This window comes from Amia ocellicauda, chromosome 9 (genome assembly GCF_036373705.1).
Source record: "Amia ocellicauda isolate fAmiCal2 chromosome 9, fAmiCal2.hap1, whole genome shotgun sequence".
Lineage (NCBI taxonomy): Eukaryota > Metazoa > Chordata > Actinopteri > Amiiformes > Amiidae > Amia > Amia ocellicauda.
Window position 1 is genome coordinate 31,797,006 of NC_089858.1, and position 19,171 is coordinate 31,816,176.

At 37.7% G+C, this 19,171-nt stretch overlaps 1 protein-coding gene across 1 annotated transcript in view; it reads left to right on the top strand.

Annotated features, from left to right (window-relative positions):
- Positions 1–7,095: 7,095 nt before the first annotated feature.
- dusp22a (dual specificity phosphatase 22a) overlaps positions 7,096–19,171 on the top strand; it is a 55,122-nt gene continuing 43,046 nt past the window's right edge. The window contains exons 1-4 of the mRNA XM_066714086.1: positions 7,096–7,383; positions 8,263–8,296; positions 15,631–15,713; positions 16,860–16,909. Of these exons, the coding sequence (XP_066570183.1) occupies positions 7,363–7,383; positions 8,263–8,296; positions 15,631–15,713; positions 16,860–16,909 (188 nt within the window). The 5' untranslated portion in view covers positions 7,096–7,362. The remainder of the gene's footprint in view (positions 7,384–8,262; positions 8,297–15,630; positions 15,714–16,859; positions 16,910–19,171) is intronic.

Sequence of the window (19,171 nt, forward strand, 5' to 3'; positions counted from 1 at the left end):
GACTCTGCTTCTTTTGTGGCAGTAATTGCAACTACAGAGGACAGTGCAATAGTATACATATAATCATATGGGTTGTCTTGCCTTTTTTCTGATTACAGTCCATTTATATAAGCATCTTTGGTGTGTGTGTTTATATATATATATATATATATATATATTATATATAATAAAAAAACTACTACATCTGAAACGTGTAATTAGGCTTTTACCCAAACCTTTAAACATTTAATTTTAGTACATTCTTAATACTTAAGGTGTACTTATTCTCTCACTTGAAATCCTTTTTCTGTGAGCCTCCTTAACTGCATTAACCAATATAAAACTCAGTATACAACAATAAAAGAAAGACAACAAAAACAAGATCAAAGACCACAGCACTGAGAAGAAACCATTGTTTATGCGGTTGGGATCCTTAATAATTTTCCTGGGCTAAGTCTTTAAGCTCAGTGTCCACTTAGCAGTCTCCATTACCCACTGAGAATTAGTTGTATTGTGTGTTTGTGTATAGGTGTATATATACGTACAGTGGGGGAAAAAAGTATTTGATCCCCTGCTGATTTTGTACGTTTGCCCACTGACAAAGAAATGATCAGTCTATAATTTTAATGGTAGGTGTATTTTAACAGTGAGAGACAGAATAACAACAACAAAATCCAGAAAAATGCATTTCAAAAAAGTTATACATTGATTTGCATGTTAATGAGGGAAATAAGTATTTGACCCCTTCGACTTAGTACTTGGTGGCAAAACCCTTGTTGGCAATCACAGAGGTCAGACGTTTCTTGTAGTTGGCCACCAGGTTTGCACACATCTCAGGAGGGATTTTGTCCCACTCCTCTTTGCAGATCCTCTCCAAGTCATTAAGGTTTTGAGGCTGACGTTTGGCAACTCGAACCTTCAGCTCCCTCCACAGATTTTCTATGGGATTAAGGTCTGGAGACTGGCTAGGCCACTCCAGGACCTTAATGTGCTTCTTCTTGAGCCACTCCTTTGTTGCCTTGGCTGTGTGTTTTGGGTCATTGTCATGCTGGAATACCCATCCACGACCCATTTTCAATGCCCTGGCTGAGGGAAGGAGGTTCTCACCCAAGATCTGACGGTACATGGCCCCGTCCATCGTCCCTTTGATGCGGTGCAGTTGTCCTGTCCCCTTAGCAGAAAAACACCCCCAAAGCATAATGTTTCCCCCTCCATGTTTGACGGTGGGGATGGTGTTCTTGGGGTCATTCCTCCTCCTCCAAACACGGCGAGTTGAGTTGATGCCAAAGAGCTCGATTTTGGTCTCATCTGACCACAACACTTTCACCCAGTTCTCCTCTGAATCATTCAGATGTTCATTGGCAAACTTCAGATGGGCCTGTAAATGTGCTTTCTGGAGCAGGGGGACCTTGCGGGCGCTGCAGGATTTCAGTCCTTCACGGCGTAGTGTGTTACCAATTGTTTTCTTGGTGACTATGGTCCCAGCTGCCTTGAGATCATTAACAAGATCCTCCCGTGTAGTTCTGGGCTGATTCCTCACCGTTCTCATGATCATTGAAACTCCACGAGGTGAGATCTTGCATGGAGCCCCAGACCGAGGGAGACTGACAGTTATTTTGTGTTTCTTCCATTTGCGAATAATCGCACCAACTGTTGTCACCTTCTCACCAAGCTGCTTGGCGATGGTCTTGTAGCCCATTCCAGCCTTGTGTAGGTCTACAATCTTGTCCCTGACATCCTTGGACAGCTCTTTGGTCTTGGCCATGGTGGAGAGTTTGGAATCTGATTGATTGATTGCTTCTGTGGACAGGTGTCTTTTATACAGGTAACGAGCTGAGATTAGGAGCACCCCCTTTAAGAGAGTGTTCCTAATCTCAGCTCGTTACCTGTATAAAAGACACCTGGGAGCCAGAAATCTTGCTGATTGATAGGGGATCAAATACTTATTTCCCTCATTATAATGCAAATCAATGTATAACTTTTTTGAAATGCGTTTTTCTGGATTTTTTTGTTGTTATTCTGTCTCTCACTGTTAAAATACACCTACCATTACAATTATAGACTGATCATTTCTTTGTCAGTGGGCAAACGTACAAAATCAGCAGGGGATCAAATACTTTTTTCCCTCACTGTATATTTACACACACACATCCACTATCCATAGAGTAACAAGCAATGGCATAATTAACTGGTCTATCAAGCAACTTCTCAAAAACAAAATAGTGAAAGCCTTTCACACTTCCACCTGAAATATAAATAAATAGAAGCACAATTCAATACAATGGAAAGCTAATTACATAAATGCCATGCATGTGCATGTTTAATGTATTGAGATCTCCAGATGTGAACTTCATTAATCATAATATTAAGTTATATCAAAGTAAAATATGTCTTATTCTGTTAATTGAGAAATTCACTCATGAATCCCATGTGTAGGTTAAACAGGGTTCTTTGTACAGGTCATGGAAAGTTTGGAAATGTCATTGAAAATAAAAATTAAAAACTTTGAAAAGTCATGCAAAAAAAGTTTAATATACAATCATTTGATCATCACTTTCTGACAGTATTGTTTTGTTTTCCTCTTGGCCACCATGTCCTAAAGTCACCCGACTTTTTAATTGTCAAACTTGTCAAGTGAGTACAAAGAGCAGCGCTCAAATGTAAACATCCAAAATCAGGCTGCTCGTATTAGATGTATTGCTTTCATTTTTATGTTTTTTATGCCAGGGAAATGAATATTCAATGTCTTATGTTTATAGAATGAAAAATACTCAGGAGAAGGATGTGGACACAGCACTTAAGTAATCAAAATGATCATAAATGACACCATCCTATTACAAGTACACTTTAGTATAGCATTAATACAAGGAGCTATATTGAAGTATGCTTAAGGTTCACCCAACTGTACCCAAGTGACAGTGTGTGTGATCATCTGATCATTTGCTTGTGTTTCCTTGTTTGTTAGGTTTTGTATGTATTTATGTAAATAGTATTATAATAATAGTAATTATTATCATTATTTTTGCCACAGCACAGCAATAGAGAAATGATTTTGGATGCACAACAAACGATTCTTGTGTGAGTGGTTTGTGTGCGACTTGTGATAGCATATGTGTTTTTGGTGTTAATTACACAGCACCTCAGTAACTACAGATGCATCTCTTCCTGTGACATGCAATAATATAGTTATTATTAAATTTAATAGCAGGTGCCCTTAGCCAGGGTGACTAACAAAATATTGAATTATTTTATACATACAATTACACATTTATACAGCTGGGTTTTTACTGGAGCAATAGTTAAAGTATGTTGATCAAGGGTACAACAGGAGTATCCCCCACCGGGATTGAACCCACAGCTCTCTACACAGGAGTGCAGAGCCCTGACCACTACTCAACACTGCTGACAAACACAGATAGGTCACTGTGGATTATATGACTAATGTTGCCACATATAAACCTTTAGTACACCAATAATTCTGCACTAATAACCATGTTATAACCTAACCACACTACTAGACACACACATACTTGTACATACAGCTCTGGATCAAATTAAGAGACCACTCCAAGTTTAGAAATCAATGTTAAGTGGTCTCTTGGTTTTTTCCAGAGCTGTATGTGTATTTGTGAGAAAGTGATACCGTCTGTATATGTGAGAGTGTCTCTGAGCATTTGCATGTGTGTGTGTGTGTGTGTGTGTGTGTGTGTGTGTGTGTGTGTGTGTGCACCTTTGAATGGAAAACGACAAACAACAACAACAATCCTGCCCATTGTAGGACAAATCCCTGTGTGCGACACTGTTCGTAACGCAAAGCCTGATGGGAATATTGTGGTTTATTTAATGTTGTGTAACGCCTATCATGACTTTGGCTCATTTCCAGGCCCCTGTGGTTCAGGTAATTTCAATGGGGGTTATAAATGACTCTAACCCTTGTCTCTGTGTGTCAGTGACCAAACAGAGGTGACTGTAGTAATACTCTCTCTCTCTCTCCAGTGGACAGCAGCGATCTCCAGGTCAGTGCAGTTCTCATGTACACTGTGTAAAGGACCATATTGTTGTTGTTTTGAGGTCTGTCCAGTTTTGCACGTATGGATATATCTGAGTAGCTATTCACAATGTTTCAGAGATTGATTTGCCTGCAGTGATCAAGATACATTAATATATATGGATGTGTAGACGATAGTAAAATACATCTCTAGTTCACGCAAAGGGGGAAATGTTGTTCAGGTTAAGACACGATCAATAATCAGCATGACTTCTAAAAGATAGGAGGTTAGAAAGGGTTTTTACAGCTCAAATAATGCAACAGAATCGCTAACTGTTTTAGAAGGGCAGACATTGGATAGATGCTGCATGTCATATAAATTCTTACAAAGGAGTTTATTACAAAACCCCAAATGAGGTTCTGAGAGCAGTCAGCTTGTTTGAATATCAGGTTGAATATTTTGGGTTACCCTGTGTCTGGGTTTAGAACTTGGAGAATTGTGTCATTTTTGTGGCTGATGTTTTTATGGTTCCCTTGTAATATTTATTGTTGAACAATGCCATTAGCCTCTCCTGAAGACGATAAAGAAAGAAAGAAAGAAAGAAAGAAAGAAAGAAAGAACAGAAATTATGCTGTTCCTTAGGTATTGCAACGCATTTGATACATTGAGTGAATCAATTATGTTTAAAAAGCACAAATGAGAATGAATATAAATTTGTTTAGATATTTATTATTTTGAATGCATAATTTGTAGCACTTGTAAGCTGTAGCTATTGTTTTTATAGATGTCTGTAACTGATAGAAATGCATCAATGAGAAACAGACCATAATTCTTCTCCTTATTATTATTCTGAAGTTTGGGTTTATATCAATCATACATATGCAAATGTGTGTGCTGCTACACTGCTTTTACAACAAACCCAATTGCTTGTGAACTCATTACATCACTCATTCACACATATTTAATCTCAGCTCCAAATTATCCAGTCCTTTCCCAGGTCTCTGGATGCTCATAGCCTCCCTGAGCAACTGTCCACACTGGACCAAACCGTCCCACCCACTGCAGCACAGCCTCTCCATCTCTGTCTGGACCCATTTGAAGCCCCCAGGAGCGGCGAGGAGAAGCAGGGAGATCAGAGGAGATGGACACCATGCCAGCCCCCACTGACCAGGACAGCATTTACAACTCATACATTGACTTATTGAACAGCTCAAATGTCACTATATTAAGGGACACTCCAGCTGTAATTGACATTGGTTTCTCGGTCATCTTGCTTCCCGCCATCTGCCTGGCCATCTACAGCCTGTACCATATGATCAGGTCTGATATTGTGGTGCCCATCTACATCATCAACCTGCTCATCGCCGACCTGCTGCAGATCATCCTGGGACCATTTTGTTCAGCTTTGTACTTCGGTATACACAGAAATGAAATGTCAATTGATAGAACAACTAGGCTTATCTTTTTCACACTCTCTGATTTCGGCCTGAGTGTAACTACAAATGTATCATTTGAAATATGTTGTCTACATTTTTTTACATAAATAATTTACAATACTAATTCTGTTTGGTTTTTATTTGAATATCTACGCACAGGGGAGGTGTAATAGGTTTTTATAACAAAGTGAGCTTCCAGATATTCTTTGCAAAATTTGCTGAATGAAGATACATTGCATTTACAATGCAGAAAAACACCCCCAAAGCATAATGTTTCCACCTCCATGTTTGACGGTGGGGATGGTGTTCTTGGGGTCATTCCTCCTCCTCCAAACACGGCGAGTTGAGTTGATGCCAAAGAGCTTGATTTTAGTCTCATCTGATCACAACACTTTCACCCAGTTCTCCTCTGAATCATTCAGATGTTCATTGGCAAACTTCAGACGGGCCTGTACATGTGCTTTCTTGAGCAGGGGGACCTTGCGGGTGCTGCAGGATTTCAGTCCTTCACGGCGTAGTGTGTTACCAATTATTTTCTTGGTGACTATGGTCCCAGCTGCCTTGAGATCATTAACAAGATCCTCCCGTGTAGTTCTGGGCTGATTCCTCACCGTTCTCATGATCATTGAAACTCCACGAGGTGAGATCTTGCATGGAGCCCCAGACCGAGGGAGACTGACAGTTATTTTGTGTTTCTTCCATTTGCGAATAATTGCACCAACTGTTGTCACCTTCTCACTAAGCTGCTTGGCGATGGTCTTGTAGCCCATTCCAGCCTTGTGTAGGTCTACAGTCTTGTCCCTGACATCCTTGGACAGCTCTTTGGTCTTGGCCATGGTGGAGAGTTTGGAATCTGATTGATTGCTTCTGTGGACAGGTGTCTTTTATACAGGTAACGAGCTGAGATTAGGAGCACCCCCTTTAAGAGAGTGTTCCTAATCTCAGCTCGTTACCTGTATAAAAGACACCTGGGAGCCAGAAATCTTGCTGATTGATAGGGGATCAAATACTTATTTCCCTCATTATCATGCAAATCAATTTATAACTTTTTTGAAATGCGTTTTTCTGGATTTTGTTGTTGTTATTCTGTCTCTCACTGTTAAAATACACCTACCATTAAAATTATAGACTGATCATTTCTTTGTCAGTGGGCAAACGTACAAAATCAGCAGGGGATCAAATACTTTTTTCCCTCACTGTATATATAAATGTATATATATAAAAATATGTGTGTGTGAGAGAGAGAGAGTAAACATTACAGTTGTTTCAGTTGCTACAATCAAGTTTATTTTCTAAACCCTTTTCAAAACCCTTAAAACAAGAACCAAGAAAGCACAATAAGTTACACTAGATTTTCTTATGACATTGTGTTATAAAGATTCATATTACAATTAAAGAACATGTAAGTATTTAATACTGGGGGAGTTACAGTAGTGTTACATTCATAAGACAGAAATGTAACGGTTATGTAATTGCTCCGGAATGATTTGCTTACTGACACTGGCAATGTCATGGCATATATCATCACCACACATGTCATTTAAAACAATATTCTCAGTTTGCGTTTAATAAAATGTACAGTCGAACGTTGTCAGACAAATGATTCGAAACAGAACACACGGCACATGAAGCGGCTGACAGGGTGCCCAGCACTGCAGGAGTTAACAGTTTCACCCCAGTCCGGTCCTGCTGTCACGGTGTCTGTGTCGGCTGGATACAGGAGCTGAGCGGAAGAGGTGCTGCTCCAGTGCACGGCAGTGTCCGACACCTCTCCGAGCGGCCACAGGGACACGCAGCAGCGCCCCGCCGTGTGATACGCACTTGTGATCCTACAGGCGTGTTTTCGTGGCGACCCACAAATCGGTTAATCCGGCCAAACACGTGTGGTTGTGTGTAGGGCGGCACAGTCCCGGGGAGCCCGGTCCCTCCACAGACACGTGTCGGCGGTGGTCGCAGCCATGGGGACCCGGATGAGTAAGGTACGACACGGTTACTTTGTTGACTTGTTTCGTTGCCAGAGACGCACGATCCGAACAGCTTGCTGTGTTGTTTTGCAAAAACAAGCAAACGAGTAGCTGACATGCTTGTATTTTGTAAGATGGAGATGGGAACTGGTATTGTTTGTGTAGGGTACGTTTCAATTGAGCTCTTAATTCAAATGCGAAGTTGCTGTGCCTTTTCGTGTACTGTTTGCAATGCAATATACATAGAAACATCAAGCAGAAAAATATGATCTCTGTGGAGTTGTGTTTTTGTAGTCAATTTCATATTCTTGTTTGGTAAATTGCCCAGGTAAAAATCCAAACAAGGTATCGTATTGCTTTTTAGTGCAGGGTACTGGTTTACTATTGTTTGCGATATTAACACTTTAGTGACGTCTACTAAGTAACTTACATTTCTTAATGCTTATTCACGTTTTTACATACTTACAGCAATGTGTTTATATTTACTGTTATCACATTTCCCCCCCTACTATTCATACACTATATTCACAACTTGCAGTGAAGCAGAAGTATAAACCAGAAATCAGTTTTCAGATGTAGCTGAAGTATTAAACTGTAACTGAATTTGTCCACCAATTCGCATTTTACTGTATAAGTTTTCGTCTTCCGTAATTTATGTATATGTCCTAGTTTATATAACGTGTTTCTAGAAACCATTTTAAGCTTCATGCATTAAGCTTCAAGCTTTCGTGATAGTGAAACTTGCCTTCATTCTGAGTTTCACCACGTTATGAAAACAAACCGCAACAATGTATCCTTTTCTCTCATTTATTGTAATTTTTTGTCACACATTTTCCATTTAAAACCTACATGTTGAGAATGTCTTAGTAATGCTCTCAATGTTTTTTCCCTTAGATAGTAGATGGCCTGTATCTTGGAAATATAAGGGGTAAGTAGATACCTTTAAATTATGTTTTGGAAAATCTGTTATTATGGCCAATATCTGTGCTTTAACTATATATTTACTATGAGCTTAAAGTAAACATTTAAGTAGTGTAGTATAATATTGCATGTGGGACTACATTTTAAAAATAGATCTTCTGATGTGTGCAGTGAAATGTTATGGGGTACATTTTAACAAAAAGTGTTAATGGATAAGTGTGTTTGTAGATATGTATTGTAAGCCTTGCAGCAGTGTCGGGTGAGATTGTCACAAAGGCCCACCACACTCTCAAAGACGTCTCAAAGAAAAAACAAGTTTCCTTTATTTTATTCCTCGACCTTAATTTCCACAAGTGCTGCACAAAGATGGTATTCAGCTGATACTTCTCAGAGCTTGATTGACACTTTCAATTAAGAACAGCTGCAAGAGTTTACTGATTAATCAGCACTGTGGGAAGAAATAACTGGTTTACCTGGCAAGAGAACCTCTGTTGCTCAGTGTATGTTTCCCTGTTTCTTTTTACAGTGCTGATTTAATCAGTTCAACTTCTAGCTGCTCTGCTCTCAGTTTCGTTTCAGTTTTAAGAGGAAAACCGAGATCCACCTTCAGTTCTTGCATGATTTTATCTTGTGTGGTGAATCAATCAGTTTCCTCAGTTTCTACCCACAGTGCTGATTAATATAAAAAAACTGTTGAAACCAATTCTCAGTTGTAATATGCACTAGTGACTTTTGGTCTGTGTTTCATACTCTCCTTTTTTTATAACAATAGACTCATTAATCAGTGAATCAATGTACCAGACAGAGACTCTGTTTAATGTACTGCTTGACATAGAACTGAAAACTGCACAGGTATAGGAAGGTGTAAGCATGCAGACTATCCTCTATTCTTTGTGGAAGAGGGATCCAATGGAGCCTAAAATTGAGGTTATACAGTGCTGTATCTTAGTGGTGGTCAATGATTATTCTACTATTCAAAAGGGGGTTTCCTGGTAAGGGAATATAATATTTAGGAAATTAGGAAAACGGAGCAATTTTTCCCATGACTCTGTGTTCAGAGCTTATGTATTGGTCCCAGTGAAAATCTAAACTGATTCTAATTTAAATACAATTCTCCTGTGATTTAGAAAAAGACCGGCTATAGCAGAGTGAGTGCTTTGATTTTCCCTGTGCGCTAGCTGCAGGAGTTTTTCAATCACACAATCAAGTGAACTTTAGTATTGGAGTGCTGTTAAATCAATTCAGACCTTTGCATCTGTGTGAATCACCCGGTCGGCATCACTCTATACATCTCCTAGAAAATCCCAGTAGAGGTTCTGGTAGGAGACGTTCTGGCCAGTTGAAGTTTGTCTATTGTTTTTTTTTCTTCTGGAAATCTAAGTAATATAAATATAAAAATAATTGCCATAATTCAGCCTTGATGTAACAAAAGCAGGGATTAATGCTTCTGCGACAGCTGTGACCAAGTAATGACAGATAAGAGCAATATGTCGGAGTTGAAAGAATGAAGCATTACAGAAAAGAAATTGGCATCAAAGTAAAATTCTGGATCGAGATGAAGTTAAACCTCAGTCATTTCCTTCCAGTTGAATTAAAAATGATCAGTAATCTGCAGTTTTTTTGGTTTAGTTTTTTCCGTCATTAGTAAAAAATACATGCATTGATTTTTTTTATTTTTTATTAATAGTCCTTCAGAATCTAGACTGATGTAAATCCATTTGTTTACAAAGTATCACATTTTGTTTTCAAACGTCACAGTTGGGTGACTTGATTGGGGAGTTTTGTGTGATTTTTATCTCATTCCTCATTCCAGTACTCTCAATACCAAGGGTGGCAGTTGAATGCTTCTTAAATTTCCATTATGGACCATGTTATAGCGCTGGAGGAAAGCTTTAAGAACATAACAACATAAGACAGTTTACAAACGAGAGGAGGCCATTCCACCCATCGTGCTCGTCTGGTGTCCATTAATAACTGAGTGATCCAAGGATCCTATCCAGTCTATTTTTAAATGTTCCCAAATTTTCAACTTCAGCCACTTCGCTGGGGAGTTTGTTCAGATTGTGACGCCTCTCTGTGTGAAGAAGTGTCTCCTGTTTTCTGTCTTGAATGCCTTGAAGCCCAATTTCCATTTGTGTCCCCGGGTGCGTGTGTCCCTGCTGATCTGGAAAAGCTCCTCTGGTTTGATGTGGTCGATGCCTTTCATGATTTTGAAGACTTGAATCAAGTCCCCATGTAGTCTCCTCTGTTCCAGGGTGAAAAGGTTCAGGTCCCTCAGTCTCTCAGTAGGACATTCCCTTCAGACCTGGAATAAGTCTGGTTGCTCTCCTCTGAACTGCCTCTAGAGCAGCGATATCTTTCTTGAAGTGTGGAGCCCAGAGCTGCACACAGTATCCAGATGGGCTCTAACTAGTGCATTGTACAGTCTGAACATCACTGCCCTTGTTCTCAATTCTACACTTTTGACAATATACCCTAACATTGTGTTTGCCATTTTTATTGCTTCTCCACATTGCTTGGATAGAGAAAGTCCACATAGACTCCTAGGTCTTTCTCATGTGTTACTTCATCTAGTTCTATTCCTCCCATAGTGTAATTATAGTGGACATTTTTGTTACCTGCATGTATTACATTGCACTTGTCCACATTGAATTTCATCTGCCAGGTGTTGGTCCACAACTGAATATTATTTAAGTCCCTTTGAATAACCTGTGCTGCCGAGATTGTATCTGCTGAGCCACCTATTTTAGTATCATCTGCAAATTTGACAAGTTTGCTAACTATCCCAGAGTCCAGATCATGAATATAGATTAGAAACAACAAAGGCCCTAGTACTGATCCCTGTGGGACTCCACTAACAACCTCACTCCAGTTAGAAGCGACTCCTCTAATCGACACCCTCTGTTTCCTATACATCAACCAGTTCAAAATCCATGTACTTGCATTACCCTGAATGCCTACAGCTTCCAATTTGAGGATCAGTCTTTTTCATTATTCAGTGTGAGTTACCTTGTGTCTGCCAGATATGTTAATAATAATTATTAACCAGGGCTGGGATTAAATCAAAACTATTACCCAGCTGCTAACAGACAGCAATGTACTCAGTGGTGACTTCATGTTTTGTAAGATGCTACTGTCTTCTACTCCTATCTTAGCTGCTAGTATAATATACAAGTTTGTAGTTTGCTATTAGTCGGGGGGTCCAAGTTTTGATTTAATCTGATTTAGTGTTTTACAGTGGAATGACCTGAGCTGTGGGTTATGAAGACCTGCGCTCCCATGTTTTACATCATGTTACACCAATCCATGAATCTGCAGTATAAAGCATTGTTTAAACCCCCCTGTATGTATATGAAAAAAGAAAAAACAACAACTGTCAGACTGCTTTCTAAGGCTGCACTTAATTCCTCCTGGCACAAGGTGACCATGCAGTCTGCCTAATTAAACCACTTTAATTAATAATCTTCCAATTTGAGGATCAGTCTTTGGTGTGGAACCTTCACTTCCTCCTTTATTGACCTCTTGCTGTTGTAATATTGAAAAAAGCTCTTTGCATTAGTTTTAGCTCCAAGAGCTATGTTTCTTTCTATTTCCCTCTTTGCGTTCCTGATCCCTTTCTTAAGATCTCTTTGCAGTTCAACATATTCTTTGTATTTTGTTTAATCTCTATCCCTTTTGTATGCACTATACAACATTTTATTTCTCTTGATATTTTTTGCATACCTCTATTAAACCATTTTGGCCAGTGTTTTTGGTCCTCAATTTGCTACGTTTTGGTACACATTTCTTCTGAGCCTCAAGTAGTATATTCTTAAAATATAACCATCCATTTTCAACTGAATCTGTATCCAGTGTGCTCCAGTCTTAACTCTTCTTCAAGGTTTGCTTTTCTAAAATTGTAGATCATTGTTTTAGACTTGGTCCTTGTTTTTTTTTTTAAGTATGCCTCAAAGCTAACCATATTGTGATCACAGTTTGCCATTGGTTCTCTAACTACTGTCCCTCTGACTCTATCTTGGTCATTTGAAAAGATCAAGTCAATGCATGCGCTCTGGTTGGTTCCCTGACAAATTGAGTTAGAAAGCAGTCATTTACCACCTTAACCATTTCTATTTCTGCTTCTGTAGTCCCCACTGGGCTTTCCCAGTCTAAGTTTGGGAAATTGAAATCCCCCATTATAACAGCCACATCCTTGCTACATGCAGTCCTGATTACACTGTACAATCCATCCCCATCATTTTCTGTAAGCCATGTTTCTGTCACTCCCACAACATCATAGTCACCCGCTAACACTGTGGCTTATAGGTCTAACATCTTGTTCCTTATACTCCTGGTATTGAGCTCCCTGCCTCCCTGGTCCGTAGTTTAAAAGATTCTCAATTTATCTGCACATACGTGGTCCCAATGCATTAGCCCCACTTCTGTTTAGATGTAGACTGCATTATAAATTATATTATATTATAATTATATTATAACACACTTTCCATGTGTTCCATGCATTTGTATGTGCACATCTGGCAAGGAAATACTTAATACATACATGTGTTTTACATGTGTATTTCTTTCAAAGCACACATTAAATGTATATTGGAATTCAGTGTAAATATGATATTATACACAAGAAAAGAGCTTCCTATCATCTTGAACTTTAACATGGCCTGTGGTGAATTCTACAGAACTGTTTTGAAAAGACAAGGCACTGCTCCAGGCTGCAGGGAGTAACGCCAAGTGGAAGAAGTAATGAGGACAGTCAGATGATTTAAAGATGATTTTAAATGTGAGAAAATAACATGTTTACAGTTAAATTCATTCTTATTAATTATTTTTTTCTTGCAGTTTTTGCAAACGTTGTGTATTTTACTTGCATTTTGTTAATAAAGCATTGCAATGCTTTTAAGGTACTTTTGAATGCTTGTCTTTCTGCCCTATGCCCCCTTCCCACGTAGGCTATAGACAGAATTAACCTGAATCTAATCTATTCTGGTGATGCCACAGCAGGGGATATTTCTCCTAAGGCAAAAATGAAAAGGCATATTTGTAACTGGAACACTTTTTGACCTCATGTTTACTTAAAATAATAGGATTATGTTCTCAGATGTGTTCTCCCTAAAATTTTCTCACGGGGGTGGGCATGCCCCCGGACCCCCCTAGCTTGACTCCGCCTCCGCCCCCTGTTCCTTTTTTTTTTTTTTTTTCCTTTCTCAAAGGTGGCAACCCTACAAACCACTGACTTTTGGGCATTCTTCATGAAATGGTAATCACTTGTAGGACTACTTGTAGTGTTCATTCATGCCTATGGACTTTAATATCACACGCAAAAAGGACAAGCATAATAATGAACATTAAATATAATCCATGTGAACATTTGCACACTTTAAATACCTGCTACAAAATAGTCATATTGAAGCAGCTGAAGATTTTACACTCCAGAACCCATTCAGATTTCCCACCTTCTTTTCAGTTGCCAGTGGACTGTTAAACATGTAAAACAAGCATTACAAACCGCTGTAATGGGGGGATAGGGGTAGATGTGTGCTGTGTTTACTGGTAGAATGATGAAATTATTGTAAATTGAATATTTTTCCTTTGTTGGTACCTGATGTATGCTTTTTATGTGTTTAAAGTCTGATCAACACAACAGCCCTTTTTAGAATAAAAATGTCAATGTAAGGAACAGTTATTTTGCTGACAAGTGGAGTTCTTCAGAAACAAGATAGTAAATTAAACCTTATGCTCCTGGCCATCACAGTTCTCTTGGTCAAGTGTTCTGTGAAAAAAAATCCATTACGTGCATCTCAGTTCTAATTTTAGATGCTCTAATGATTGCTATACAAGATGTTCTGAATCTGCAGTACATAAACTGCATATAGACCACATGCACACAAAACCGTAAGTGTGACTATTTGGATCAGCATTTGTATTGCTTCATTGCTCCACTGAAGTGATTTTTGTTTTATTGTTTGTGCCGTTGCTCCTTGTCACACCCCACTGAATACTGAATGTCAAGAAATATTTTTACACAAGTCTGAGAATAATGAATAAATGCATAACTAAATAGAAAGTGCACCAAGCTTGTACTTATTTAAAAGTTTAGCTAAAAACACTTTCAGTGGATTTAATTTCTATTCACCCCCCAAGGACTATTGCAGATTTTGTTGTTACAATCTGGAACAAAAAAATATTTATTTGGGATTTCTGTGTCACTGATCTACATAAAGTAGATTGCAAAGCCATTGCTGAAACTCTTTCACATCAAATCCCCATTGGATTTTGCCACAAGTCATGTGGAAGACACAGCAAAGATTTGGCAAGAAGTTCTCTGGTCAGATGACACAATACATTGTTTTATTTTTACCTAAATGCAAAATGCTATGTGGCAAATATAAATAAATGTATAGTTGTCTCATTACACGTTTGTTAGTTTTTTGGTTGGGTTGTATTTTCATTGTCTGTTTTGTATCTAAACAGTCTGCTGGTTTCTCTAGATGCTATTAAAGCAGGGGTTGCCAAAGTGTGGCCCTCGAGGATTTTTGGTGCGGCCCGCCAAAGCCAACCTTCAGCCAGCCCTTTTCTGAAGCTTTTCTTAATTTTTACACTTTATGACAATTTTCTGTTACAAATTGGATATGTAATTTGGAGGTAAAAAAAATAAAACAATAATTAAAGTTAATAAATGTTCCCTAACAGAAATGTATAGGAAATAAAATCGGTGGTTAATTTTCTACTGCGGCCCCCCATCCCATGCAACCACAGGAAATTGGCCCTCCATCACCAGACATTGGGAACCCCTGTATTAAAGCAACACAAATTGCTTTATGGAGTATTAAACTGAGTTTCAGGAGGAGAACAGCCTCATGAATGACTTCTGCCTTCCCAAGCATAAGTATCCAGCAGCAAATGCACTTCTCCATCATTACGTGCTTTGCAGAAGATCATTCTATCCAGTTGGGGGAGCACTTCCTATGTGCAGGTCATTGTTCCCTTTAGTTGAGTGAGGCTTAAAGTAGTCCAAACTCCTGAAGTATAACTGGGGGCATCTAAGTTATATAGTATATGAGCGGAAACAAAGTGGTATAAGGAGCCAATCAATTTCAGTAGAAAATTTCACCTTTTTAAACTTCATTGCTGGTGCAGTACTGGATTTGACCACAGTGTGTCAATGAAAGACTAGTGTATATCAAACTGAAGCAGCATTAAGTCATTCTTTCTGAATTAGACTTGTATTATAATGACATTTAAAGAGAGCTCGGTGTCATCAAGGTTTTAACTATAATAGCTCTAAAGATGATGCACAATTTTGCACAAATGGTATTTAAAATATATTTGTTTTTCCCTCTGCAGATTCTGAAGACCGTGACAGTTTGGCCAGAAATGGGATTACGCAAATTCTGTCTGTTTACAACAACGCCAGACCTGTGATGGAGGTGAGGATGGAGAACACCGAGTGAAATGTCTGTTACCATATTCACAATTAAAATGTAATGTATTGTCAGCATAGCTAGGGAGTTGCATCTGACTCAGAACAGATAATTGCACATAATTGAAATACAGCTTTCCATTGTTATACTGTCCTGGTGTAAAACACCACTAGTTCTGTATTGCCCAGTGTTATTTAGAGTAGTCCAAGACTATTGCTAATCTGTGAAATCTGAACAGTATTTTCCTCAAAATGGCATGTTTCCATTGTGCAATGCTGTCTAACATTTTGCAGTAATTTTGTGTCAAAACATATTTCTCGTATGTTGAATCTGGTGTTTAGTTTTTAATACTGCTTCACTAAAAATTAAGCAAACACAACTGCCTAATTTAGGTTTACTCCATTTGTTTGCCCATTCAAATCAAATCTGTATTGCTTTTTTGTCCACCCCCCACACCCCCGCCCATCAGAAATGGGTGTCACTGTTTTGTGTTTAAGACCAGTGTAGGCAATTTAACCAGCAGATTGAAACCCTTTACTGACATTGATTGCACAACCAATCATTACAGTTGAAAATGTTAGCCAAGAAATGCAGGAACATTGGGATGGCAGAATTTGCTGTAAAAACATCACTGTCACTCCCTCTATTGTGAACGACCACAAGCTGATATTCTGTTGCTTTTTTCTAGAGGCATGAATGACAATGAGCATATAATAAGGAAGTCGTTTCCTCAACCGAAGCCTCATATGGTATTGCTAATATTATGTTTCAGAAAAGGTTTGTCAATTAGATAAAAAAAAACATAATATTGTTATTATATATATATATATATATATATATATATATATATATATATATATATATATATTATTATTATTATTTTTTTTTTTATTTTTTTTTATTAAATACATTATTTAAGATTTTATAGACATCCCTTCTTAATAATGACTTTCTAAATGTACTTCAAGAAATGGCAAATTTTAAATACATTTTACATGTCATTCTTCACATTGGTCACTAGGATGCAGAGTTTCTTCATGGTGAACATTTACATTGAGGCTTTCTTACCATACGTAATTATATAATAAAAAAAATGTATTTATCTTGTTTATTTTAGTTTCTGATTTTCTCATGTTTTTGTTGGTATTGCAGGACATGACCTATCTTTGTATACAAGCAGCAGATTCTTCTAACCAGAACCTGTGAGTTCAAATTCCCTTTTCAAATCTCTACTAATTTATCCCCAAAACCAATACCTAAGACAAAAGGTATTATTCAGCTTTACTTACATTGTACAATCTAGACATACCTTGCAGTCTTAGCGTGTGGATGAGCACGCATGCTTCAAGAAGTTAATTGGTTAATTTAACTTTTGGTCTCAATTTCCATGCAACAGTCCATTACTTTATGGAGTAGACAGGCAGCACTGTGGAGTAGCTCTTGAGTCTTGGCTCTTGACTCATGATTCAAAGGTTGTGGGTTCAAATCCCACATGTTGTTGTATCCTTGAGCAAGGTACTTCACCTACAAATGTACAAATGTAAGTCGCCCTGGGTAAGAGCATCTGCTAAATGACAAATAATGTAATGTAAAATGTAATGCATATAACACTTGGATATCTTTGTTAACCTTTAAAATCTGGAATATATATACATGTTCCCTGTGCAATTAAAGTAAAAGTAAAAGATATAAACCTTACATTGTCTTGTAGTATATTTCAAACAAAATCAAAACATTTAGCTTCTAACGTATGAACATAGCAAAGAAAAAGACATGGCTCATAAAGAGTTGAAGCATTGTGTGTTGTTTTACACTTATTTTTATGAATTGCTGATATTTTCTCTTTAGGGGAAAGTTTATGATTACAGTTTCCCTTTCGTTAAAATTCTTTGTTGCTGAATTTACTATTTTCCATTTCCGGTGTGATTCTCTGTTGTTGTTACTGCTTAGATGTCTTTTCTAATATCCCCCCAGTGGTCCTCTACAGAGACGTTGCCGTCGAGATAGTGAAGAAATTAAGTGTTGAAGTAAAATTTGTAAGTTTTTGAAATTCGGTAGCATGGCTCCGTCCGATTTTTTTTTGTTGCAGGCTATGTAGGTGTGGAAACATGAAATTAACTTATCTTAAATTGTTAGTCAAGTTTATTAACAGATGTTCAAAATAACAGGAGGATTGACATTAAACGGATTAATATTCCTGAGGGTGTAAAGTGTGGGCTGGCTATTTCTCTACCACTAGATCTGAACCTCACTTCCTTCTTTCATTCTTTATCAATAATATGCACTAAATCAACATTAGATTAACTCCCCCTGATGGTAAGGATATATTATATAATGTAGGTAACTATTAGAAATGCAGCCTTCATTCAATATTGATTACATTATAATTAATTTATATTTGTATTATTTTATGTTCTAAAGCTATTAACTGTGCCTCAGAATTCAAAGGCTAGACTAAATGTTTTAAATTTACATTTGGGTTGTACCTGATAACTAGGCTCTGCATTTTGACTTGACTTTTTCCAATTGTAATTCAACTGCTATCCACTAGATGTCACTGCAGCCACTCCAGTTATAGTAGTTTAATTCACAATTAATAAATCAATCTTTGGCCAAATAAAAACCAATTACACTTAGTATAAATGATAACTGAATAAACTGATGTGTTAAAAGGAACATTGAGAGACCTAAACATTGCTAATAAATAAACAATATAGACTTGGTATTCTGTACACTGATACATTTAATTTATTTTGCAATGAAAGGCTAATACTGACAGCAATTAAACAACCTCCTCCAGTAAAACATAAGGGAAAGAAAGTCCTGAATACTGAAAAGATGCTATTTTAATTTTCACAGAGGCATTTGTGTATGTTAATATTGGAAGAAAATGTTAATCCCAAACTGCGTGCATTTCTCAACAAACATGCACATTCTACAGCTTGATTGAATTGGTAAAAGTGTCTAATGTGGTACATGTACTTACTAACTAGTCTAATGATACAAAAGATCAGTATGTTTTGCACATTTTGTCAGAAGTGAAAGTAATATTAGCCTATACGATTAATCTGCAATCAAAATTACTCACAGGATATTGTGACATGTTCAAATACATTTGAAGTTAATGTTAATAATGTGACTGGATTTGTTTCTGATAATGCCAGTTACATGATATGACATTCTTTGAGGCTTACTGCCAGTTAAGTATATTTGACTTGTGATGCCCGGATATACCTCTTGCCAGAAAAATGTAAAATTATTTTTCAAGAAGCAGATAAGATGATTGCAACTGATTAAAAAGATTTATACGTTGCCCGAGCAGAAAACAACTCATTTGCGGGGATTTCCAAGGAGTAAAAACCAATTCATTATGTCAGGTTGAAGAGTAGCTTTATGAACTATTATGCACAATCATACACACAGAGGGTAACTGGATACACTGCCCCCTCTTTCCACTTCCTCAT